Raw genomic sequence first — 10,775 nt, forward strand, 5'->3', positions numbered from 1 at the left:
ATGACAATATGGATTACGTCGATAGCGAGCGACGACCGCACTTCCCTCAGTTCTCTTACTCGGCCAGCGGAACGGCTTAGTGTTTCATTTATCCATTCACAGGAACCAATCAGACTGCATTTTGGGGACCTTATAATTTCGACGGACACTAGAGATCTCTCTACGATACATGATTTGCAAACTATGTTTGTACTACAGTTTAGTTGAATTTGTAGGAAGCCTCACAGGTTGTGTATTTAAAACAATCCTGATGCATTTTTGAATCGGAATCTCTGAAGCAATTTTGAGGAAGGAAGACAAAGGATCCACTCATAGAGCGCAATTAAAAATGTAAGAAAAAGGCTTTTTCTTCTGAAAAATGACCTTTTTTGGTTTTTAAGAATATGCACCAAAACTGTTTTCTTTCTAGCAGTTTCAGATTTTCCATTATTATTTGGTTTTGGGGGGTTTTTTGTGGAAAACTTTATTAAAAAGTTAAAAAAGAAGTTGTTTAAGGTTTTCAACCTAGCAGCAGCAGCAGTGACCATTTGAGAAAACCTCTTTTTTTTAATTTATTGCATACCATTTCATTATGTAAGTAGTGAACCTGCACTCTGAATAATTAGATATATTTAGGATGAGAGACAGATTTAGGTAGTGCAATACAAGCAACAATGCAAAAATAGCCGGGACAAACTCTGGAGATAACAATAGGTTCAGCCGCTATTTGGACAGAAACGAAACAAAAAAATGTCAGCAAAGTTAAGATACTAATTATAGGAATGGCACTAACAGCCTCAGTGAGGTAAAATCAGAACCGATATACCACACCTTCTTAAAAGACAGTACACAGTTACATATCAAATGGAGCTGTATGGAACTGTATATTTTGCAGTGCACTGGGAGGTAGTCTGCTAAAGGCAGTGAGTTTTAATTATTCCATCTGAGTGTATTTATCTAGGTTTAATCTTGCTGAATACCAGCAAATATCCACGGGCATTTTCTCTTGCCATGGGCCACGTTGAAACCAGCAGAAGTCGTTCAAGGGTCTTTCTGCACTCATCTTCCCAGACTATATTCTCATCCCAGTTTCCTACTGGTTGTGCCTTGGAGAAACGAGCCAGGTTTACCAACTTCAACTGGGGAAAAAACCCAAAAACCCAAATGCTTCTTACTTGCAGAATTGACCAGCAGAGAGAGGGGTGAGCAGGCATGCCTGTATATTAAATGACAAAAGGAAAGGGGGGGGGGGGAAATATGCCGACAGCAACCGCACAATATTCTTAAGCGACGAAACATCTTGCCAAACGAGTTGACAAGTCAAATTTCAGGCACCGAAGCCATAGCTTTGTTCGTATATTTATAAAAGGCAGTTCTAAAAATGGGAACGCGAAATGCACGTTGATATTACTACATCCATTTGTTCCGTCACTCGCTTCACTGTACATTTTTAATGATTATTTTTAGGGGGGTGGGGAGGAAAGCTCAGTGGTGACACCAGCACTTGGATCCAGGGGTGGGGAAAGTGTGGCCCTTTGGACGCTGCTGTGCTCGCTCTCAGGGGCCGATGAGCATTGCGATCCAACAACATCCATGCGCCTGCAAGTTCCCCATCCCTGGTGAGGAGGAAGCTCTGCCTTTTGCAGCTGCAGATGGGTGTAAAAAAAGAAAAATTGGGTGAAACTTCCACATGTTCGAAAAGCGAGCTCTCTCTTCCCCCATGCCCTGCCCTTTATTATCACTTCGTTTTGCATTTTCACAGAAGCCACCTCATTTTGAATCTGCCGGACGTTTGTAACTAAATTGTGTCTTTGCCTTTTGACACGGGCCAGGATTTCTGAACGCTCGCTTGTGCCGCGAATGAGTTTATTCAGTTGTGGCTTTATGTTCTTTTTAGATATGCTTTTGTTTCTGTTCTCTTATCTGTGCAAAAAAGTTGATTGAATATACTGCAGTTCCTTAACACCTTTTTTTTTTAATTTGAAAGGGAATGTACCCTCAGTTTTCCCTCTACATGAAATCCCATCATTTTGTGTGTTCTTTTTTGTTTGTTTTTTACAACATTCAACTCTAGTATTTTTACTTATGATATGAAAGTTTCCCTCAAAATACTTCAATAAAATGTGCTTTAACAAGTTAGCTCGGACCTTGCCTTTGGTGGAACAATGCAGACTTTTGAAAGAGCAAAACTGGATGCACCTTTTTCTCCCTGTCTGCTGTGCAATGGATTTGGGACAGCCTTGCTAAAGGCTGAATTATCAGCCTGCTATAAGAAGGTGGGGGCACACAAGCTGTTGCCAAGGAGCTACAGTAGAAAAAGGAGCAGACCGAGGTGTGTGTTTGATTTGACATTATATGTACAAATATATATACCTGCCCTCAAAGTCGGGGGGGGGGGGAGAGAGGCGAGAGGTCGACCATAATGATGAGAACTTCGTTTCCAGCAAATACAAAATGGGAAGTGTTTAAGGAGCATCTCATTAGCAGGTCTTTGTCATAAAGATCTCACGACTGGGAGACTGATTAGACTTGGTACAGAGATGCGCAAGAAGCCATGCTGCTGAGCTCACACAAGCGAGTGTGAAAGGAGGAGGGTGGGAAGGGGGAAAGCTGGTCAGGGGAAACAGGGCTGAAGTCTCTCCAAAGAAAAAGCTGCTACAAAGGGTTCACTTGTGCAATAAAATCTGGCTGAGAGCAGCATATAGGTTTTTTATAAACACACACACACACGGCAAGCTTTCAGATCCAAAACCTGCTTTACAACAGTGGATTTTTACTACTTGGACATAACTTGCTCTCCCTCAACATTTTCTATCTTGACTTTTTTCCTGATGGGTGTCCAATGCGAAACGATGATTTTTAAAAGTTAAAAGTACCTAAACTTTCCTACTTACCTGTCCCCTATGTAATGCAACTGGTGTCATGGACAACCACTTGGCATCATTTATGATATGACTTGTATCAGGAAAGTCTACACATTTGTGGTTGAGTCTCATTGAAGGTTATGTCAGCAGGGTTGTTTCAGCTTTTCATGCATACCCAAACACTCTTACTTGGAAGGGAGTTAAAATAGGTCATATAAGTAGGTTTATAAATATATATATAAAACAATTTAGATGGCTCATTTCCTTACTGCTAACAAAGCATTATTTAAGAACTGGGGAGTAGAGACAAAAAAACTGATTCTGGACAGTCTGTTTAGTAGTAGTATTGGATGCTGCAAACACGAGATGCTTAAATGATCCAAGCCACTGAAAAAGGAGGTTTTACAGTGAATAGTTTGAATCAAATTCTGACCACATCAAAGTTTAGGGGCACGGGAAGGTGCTTTATTCAGTCACATTACTGGCCCCTGTAGTTCACTTTTGTCTACACTGTGTGGCAACAGTTGTCCATTTGTCTCAGCCCTATCTAAAGAAGCAACGGATCGAACCAGACTCCGCATCTGAAGAATGAGCTCTCCCTTGAGTTTCAGCCTTCTATTACGTTGCTTTTCTAAGGAATTGAATAAAACTCTTCCGCCTTATCAGAACAGATGCCAGCAAGGCTACCCAAATGCACCCTCCATGAGAGATAATATAAAAAGTTTATTCTATTAAAATTAGTTATAGAAATATACACTATTTATAAAGCGGCACCACAATGTCACAGTAGCAAGACGGAGGGTGGGGCGGGAATTGTCCGGCTACTTAAACAAACAAGTTCCTTTACAGATCCTGGAGATAATTATGTCCTTAAAACTTAGTCATTTCAAGCATTTTAGTCCTCAAACATGGAGCAGCCATTGCAAAGTATTCGCTCGCCAACGTCATTGGACCTAGAAGGAAGAAGGTAACAGGCAATTCAGTGCATCTTTCGGTTCTGTACAGTTTAGGAAGAGAACACCAGCTCCACCTCTACCACATGCAAGGAAGTCGTGAGGCTGAATAAATTAAGCTGTGGGGGAAGCCGAAAAACCAAAGAATCGCCTTGCTGGATTAAATCAAGGCCCACACCAGAATAACCTGTACACGCAGGATGTATTTAGCTACGGTGGGAAACTGCTTTAAGAGATGTAGGTGGGCAGGTGTAACCGTGAATTCCTGCAACAAATTAAACAATGGCACAGTTCTCATGCAATGCTAAGCCATACAATGGCTAGGCATGACTAAGCAAAGTGTGTGGATACTCATAGGAACATCATAAGCCTGCTTCACTCCTCTCCCCTGCTTAGTTCCAGGGAGATCAGCAACAGTAGGAACAGATAGTGTGTGGGTATTTGGAGGGGGGAAATCACTCAAACTCATTCATGCTTACTCATGGTTCAATTTCATGTTGGCTGCAGGAGAGCTTATTTATGTATATTCTTTACCTCCCAAAGCAGCCCAGGCTGGGAAGCCTCCCTATTCGGCCCACAAGGCTGTTGGTGCCAAAGCCAAGCCCATCTCCTGTGAGCCTGGTAAAGGCTTGCTGCCTGGCAGAAGTGGGTTTTGCACACAGTGCTAATCAGCTGGTTGTCAGTGCTTGCAACGGCCTGTGCCTTTGCTCGCAAGTTTGATTTGCCACACTGTTAAAATAGCCTGCAAGGGCTGGCGACTTGGCTCGCTGGTGGTTGGAAGTGGTTCTCCAGCCTTGCTCCAGGGCATGAGAAAATTTCTGATGCCAATATTTGCAGGGAGTTCTGCTAAGCTAGACTGCCTTTCCCTCTCCTCAATTTTCTTAATTACCTAGGTTCAAATTACAATCCAAGGTTCAAAGGCCACTGCATTTATGACACAATGGGCCAATGCTTCCTTACAGCTTTTGGCATATGTCCCACTCCAAACCAATTTTGCAAGGAATGCTGTTACCAACCAGTTTGCTACATTCAGCATGCAGTGTGTCCCAAATCAACTGAAGGAAGTTTTAACTCATGCCTAGTCCGCATGGACACTTACTCTGTAACAGAACACAAGGAGCAAGCAACTACATGGCAACAGCTGCAGAGTCTGCTGCAGTTCTGGCATATGTGCCGATCGCACTGAGAGCAAGTTTCTTTGACGTCAACTGTTCTTACGCACGAGGAGCAGGCCGTGGAAACGCATTCCGGCAGAGCTGTGTAGAAATGTACAGATTCTATGTTAGAACAGATTTCAGCATCAAGTGTCCGAAAAAGCACCCATTTCAGAAAGCAGATCGCAATCTTCAAGCCATCTACGTAGAATTGTAGAGTTGTAAGGGACCCTGAGGATCATCAAGTCCAAGGCTCTGCGATGTCAAAATCTAAACTAGATGGTGCATACGGAATCCTATTCAGCTGCTCTGAAGGGAGGAATTGTGCCTGCTGTTCTTCACAGAAATGCCGCAGACCACCTGAATATGCCCTGTGAGTCTCTGCTTGCTCCCTACGCCACACAAATATCAAGGCTTACAGTTCCTCCCTTCAGAGAAGCCCAACTGGAGCAAGTCAATTGCTCTATACATGCATATCACAGTTACACCAAACTTAACACTGCAACCCAATAGAAGAAAAGTGAACAGAAAAAGAATCCGCTGCACAGGTACTTGACAGCCGGCTAAATTTACTTACCTGTTTCTCTTGCACAGGGCTGTAGAAGTTTTCCATCCTGCCCAATTAACATTTGTCCGCTGCAACTAAGCCGAGAGCAAGCTTCTGGTCTGCCTGCATGCAGCTCTGGAGACTCTGCTCCCACCGTGCTGCCGTTCCATGTGTTATCCATGTATGCCTGGGCACCCCTGAAGAGCAGCTGTTTCGTTTTCTCTGCCAAAAAGGACAAGGTGGGAATGGTAATGGAAAACTTATCTCGAACTGGTTTCCCACTCCACTGAATAGCACCTTCCCCAAGAAAGAAAGAAGTCTGCTGTATCAGATTATGACATGCTCTCCCACCCAGAAAAGGGCTTCCATTTCAGAGGAAAGCAAAGAAGAAAGCTGCCTTGCAGAGTCAGAGGAGCCCATCTAGTTCAGCAAAGCTTATGCTGACTGGGAGTTGCAGACACCAAGGACTGAATCCAGAACCTGGCATGTTCTTAGATATCACAGTCATGAGTGATGACAATCCAAGCAAGTAATAACTACCAGCAGTAAGGATCTTCTCCCAAATTTATTAAATGGTTCCATCCCCTCCCCCAAAGCAATTCAGCAAGTTTTTAGTTCTGTCAGGAGAGCATTGAGACTCTTGATCTCAGGGTCGTAGGTTTGAGCCCAACATTAGGCAAAAGTGTCCTGCATTCTTCTTCTTTGGCGACTACTCACAGCCAAGTAAGATTGTCTTCCAAAGCAGGGTTTTAGCAGTGAGTCTGTAAGTGACTGTGGAGGTCAATTCTGGATCCACACATTCTTCCACAGTGGGGAGTTAGGTTTCCGGGCAGGAGTTGAGCATGGTAAGGATTTGCCAAGCATGCCTTCCTCTTAGCACGTTTCTCCCTTTCTTCCTGAGTTTGAGTGTCTTCAAAGCCCATGACACCTTTGGTTTTGACCTTTAAAGCTCTATGCAGCCTAGGACCTACGGGGCCGCCTCTCCTGGTATGCCCCGCAGAGGATCTTAAGGTCCACAAATAACAACATTTTTCAGGTCCCAAGTCACAAGGTGGTTAAGGTTGGTCTTAACTAGGGCCAGGACATTTTCAGTACTGGCCCCAACTTGGTGAAATGCTCTGTCACAAGAGACTAGGGCCCTGCAGGACTTGACATCTTTCCGCAGGGCCTGCAAGACAGAGCTGTTCCGCCTGGCCTTTGGTTTGGACTCAGTCTGACCCTTATGTTTCCCTCTCCTTATGGTTTTGACTTTTAAAATGAGGCTGCATTTTAAATTGTATTTTAACCTGTATTTTAAATTGTTCATTTTCTTTTTTCTTATTATGTTTTTACTGAAATTTTATTGGTGCTAGACGCCCTGAACACGGCTCTGCCCGGGGTATAAAAAATTATTATTAGTATTTATTATTATTATTATTAGGTAAAGGCTGTTCTCCAATTGGAGCACTTGCAGGGTCGTAAATTCAACTGGGCAAAAGTGTCCTGCATTACAGGGGGTAGGACTAAATGACCCTTGTGGTCCCTTCTAACTTTAAAATTCTATGACCCCATCACAGGAGGAAGGAAGGCTGCTTCTTTATGCTACCTACAGATCCCTTGCTAGGTTCCGAGAATGTGAAGTAGCCCCCATGTGGGCTGGGGATATGAGAACACCAGCCCACATTTCAGTCACTGCTCATTACTCACAGGATAAAGCACTGACCCCAGATTCCTCTCACACAGCAACAAAAACAAACATATGCAACTCATCTGCACTTTGTATTTTATCAACTTATTATAACACAAACTCTTACGACCACCAGTTGTTAGTTAAAGTCAAGGGTCTTCTAATGTCCAAGCAACAGTTTATACAGTAATAAGAACCTGATTTCCCAACATGCACTGCATTCTTAGATTTAAACGTGTAATAGATATACCAGCTTTGACATTTAAAGGTTTTTATGTTGCACAGATCCCTGCAGCTGTGTTAGTTGTGGCACAAAGAACACTGTGGCAAAATTAGGGCATAGGAAATGCAACATAGGGTGAAAATGAGGGGAAGAGACAGAATATTTGTGTACAGGGAGGGCGGGAGGATATATGCACCTTCCACCAGATGCGTGGCCATGCATTCATGTGCACAAAAGCAAAGCTGTGTGGTTTCACACACAAAAGCACACCAATGTGTGATGTAGATAAAGATGCATGAATAAACATGCAAATAAAAAGAAAGTGAGGTACAATGGAGATAAAACCAAATCACCGTATTTTTCGCCCTATAGGGTGCACTGGCCCATAGGGCGCACCTCATTTTTTTGGGGGGGGGGATTATTTCCCCGACCCCAGCCCCCAGAACAGGCTGCTATCCGCAAGCCTTGAGAGCCCGGCGGGAACTCCCGCCAGGCTCGCAAGGCTTGCGGATAGCTGCCTGAAGCCTGGAGAGCGAGAGGGGTCGGTGCGCACTGAAGCCTCTTGCTCTCCAGGCTTCAGCGAAAGCCTGCATTCACCCCAGAGGACGCACACAGATTTCCCCTTCATTTTTGGAGGGGAAAAATGCGTCCTATAGGGCGAAAAATACGGTAATTAGCAAGGAGCTGGAAATTTTGAAACCACACTGCAGAATGTAACCAGGATTAAAGTTGGAAAGTGCCAAGCAGAGTGGCTCTGCAGCAGGAGTCACCAACTTTGGGGGGACCTTGGGCACCACACACACACACTCTTGCAATCAAGTACACAACTTATTCTATTGGTTAAAATAGAGTGCTGCTTTCAAGCCTAACTTCAAAGTGGAGCGGCAACCACAGCTTTAGGGCAATGTTTATTTCTATCCATTTCAATTTGCATGTGGTTTCCAAAGCAAGGGGAACTAGGCTGTCACAGCCTCCCCAGCAACCGCTTGTGCTTCCTTGACAGGTTAAAGAGAGAGAAAATATATCTTTGCTGAGTAGTACTTTAATCCTATTTCCCTCTTGTAAAAAGGCCCTGTTTACAGAACCCGATTCAGCATCCACAGAAGATGCAAGGCAAGCAGCACAATAGCATTACCTAAGCACTAGTGCCCCCAAGGGAGGATTTTGGGGTAGAAGTCCAGAGCACCAAGGTAGCAGTCAGGAATCTCCCTCCCAAAACACAGCAGAGCTGGTCTGCCATGTGTTTCATCACACGATGCCCATTCCTATCCTAAAGAGGCGAAGGCAGTTAAGAGAAGTCTGGAGTGTAAAAATCGCTGAACTGTACCAGTTGCTGCATCAAGCAGTTGGTCCCTTACCTTTCCCGCCTCGACCTGGCCACAGTGATCCATGCGACGGTCATCTCCAGGCTTGACTACTGTAATTCGCTCTACGCGGGGCTGCCCTTGAAGCTGTCCCAGAAACTCCAGCGGGTGCAGAATGCTGCAGCGAGGCTCCTCACAGGGTCTCTGCCATGGGAGCATATTTACCCAGTGCTTTTCCAGCTGCACTGGCTCCCGGTGGAGTACAGGGTCAGGTTCAAGGTGCTGGTTTTGACCTTTAAAGCCCTTCACGGCCTAGGACCCTCGTACCTACGGGACCGCCTCTCCTAGTATGCCCCACGGAGGACCTTAAGGTCCATAAATAGCAACACCCTAGTGGTCCTGGGCCCTAAGGAAGTTAAAATTAGCCTCAACCAGAGCCAGGGCCTTTTCAACTCTGGCTCCGGCCTGGTGGAACGCTCTGCCTCATGAGACCAGGGCCCTGCAGGATCTGATTTCTTTCCGCAGGGCCTGTAAGACAGAGTTGTTCCACCTGGCCTTTGGCTTGGAGTCAATTTGATTCCCTCCCCCTCTTTCTTTTTCCTTTCTCCTCCTGTGATGAGGCTGCATTTCAATTGTTTTAATGATGTATTTTAATCTTGTTTTTAAGCTGCATTCATTCAACTCGTTTTTATTATTGGTTGTTAGCCGCCCTGAGCCCAGCCTTGGCTGGGGAGGGCGGGGTATAAATAAAATGTATTATTATTATTATTACCACTAATTCCTGGGCGCGTGCAGAGTGCTCTCCTTTCATAAGAAAAAGCAGGAAGGTTCGAGGTCAAGCACCTCTATACTTAGAAATGCTGGGAGGCGGGGGGGGGGGGAGGTCTCTGCTTCAAGAGAGAACCCACTGATCCCTGGACATGTGCAGAAAGAGAGACCAGGCAGGCTTAATTAGGTTGTGCGCTTAGCAGGGAAAGGCTGAGAGGTGCAGAGGAGAGGGAGGAAATCTCTTCAAACAACGCCCTCCAGGAAAGAACCACTGCCCCTGGGCATGTGCAGAGTGTTTTCCCTTCACAGGAAACAAACACCAGACAGGCTTGAGCTGCGTGCTTAGCAAAGGCTGGGAGATGTGGAGACGGAGGACTCTCTTCACACAACTCCCCCTTCCAAATTAAAAGGGGCTTTTGCTCCATTCTACTCCTTCCCCCATCCCGCTGAAGCGTCCAGTTCTCGCGAGAGAATGAACTCAGTTCTCGCGAGAGTGAAACACTGGTCAAGCCACGGCGCCCTTGACCAAAGTTTCGTCCTCGCGAGAACACGGCTCCGAGACCCTCCCTCGCGCCCAACCGCCGCCGCCTCCTCCTCACCGAAGACTTCGCGCCGGTAGCGCTCGCCCTGGACGCCCTGGCTCAGCTCCCTCAGCCTCACGCGGGTCTTCAGCTGCACCGGGGAAGAGTCCCCGAACGGGCAGGAGCGCTTCGGCATCCCCTTCCCCTCACGCCACGCGCCCAAGGAAACCAGCGGAACCAAAAGACGCTGCCTTGCTCTTTATGTAGCTGGCTGGGCCCTCCCGCGCGGGAAAATAGCAGCTACGGCGACGCAAAACAAACTTCTTTCGGATCTCGCCGCCACGCACCCCGCCTACTACTACGTCACGCGGTGTGTCAGCCAGTAAGGAAGGACGCAGGGCGGCGTTGAAAGCACAGGTAGGCGGGGCAGTAGGCGGGGTTTCTGACAGGGTGTGTGGGCGGGGCTGAAAGCAGGGTCCCTCCCACGACAGGAACCGTAGACCTGATGTCACCGCTAGGGGGTGGTGCCGAGGCTCTTCCGTGTATCTAAGTCGTACTGTTGCCATATATATATGTTTGTAAACCGTTTTCTGGCTTTTCTTACAATCAAACGCTGAATAAATGGTTATGAAATAATAATTTCTATTTCATTAATAAAATGAATAATAAAATAATAAAATAAAAATTTATATTTCATTGGGCTTGGCTTGTTGCGTTGCTGATTTCGTGAGATGTTCAATTAATTAAAGGGCGCAGCTGCGCACAGCTGAGAAGAACCTCGCCAAGGAGCTTGCTC

General features: G+C 45.7%; 2 protein-coding genes and 1 long non-coding RNA gene across 4 annotated transcripts in view; 2 read left to right on the forward strand and 1 right to left on the reverse strand.

Annotated features, from left to right (window-relative positions):
- The window catches only part of AKT1 (AKT serine/threonine kinase 1), a 120,174-nt gene extending 118,056 nt beyond the window's left edge, over nt 1–2,118 (forward strand). For both annotated transcript variants that reach the window (XM_083438087.1, XM_083438088.1), the window contains exon 14: nt 1–2,118. In XM_083438087.1, the coding sequence (XP_083294213.1) occupies nt 1–80 (80 nt within the window). In that variant the 3' untranslated portion in view covers nt 81–2,118.
- Nucleotides 2,008–10,342, reverse strand: SIVA1 (SIVA1 apoptosis inducing factor). The gene is made up of 4 exons (XM_083440463.1): nt 10,058–10,342; nt 5,528–5,719; nt 4,896–5,052; nt 2,008–3,796 (listed from the first exon to the last, which is right to left on the reverse strand). Exons 1-4 carry the CDS (start codon nt 10,173–10,175, stop codon nt 3,739–3,741), a joined length of 525 nt encoding a protein of 174 aa, XP_083296589.1. The 5' UTR covers nt 10,176–10,342; the 3' UTR covers nt 2,008–3,738.
- The window catches only part of LOC310678017, a 16,085-nt gene continuing 15,585 nt past the window's right edge, over nt 10,276–10,775 (forward strand). The window contains exon 1 of the long non-coding RNA XR_014511563.1: nt 10,276–10,396. This is a non-coding gene — a long non-coding RNA (uncharacterized lncRNA). The remainder of the gene's footprint in view (nt 10,397–10,775) is intronic.

Source organism: Podarcis tiliguerta, assembly GCF_965153285.1.
Source record: "Podarcis tiliguerta genome assembly, chromosome: 1".
NCBI lineage: Eukaryota > Metazoa > Chordata > Lepidosauria > Squamata > Lacertidae > Podarcis > Podarcis tiliguerta.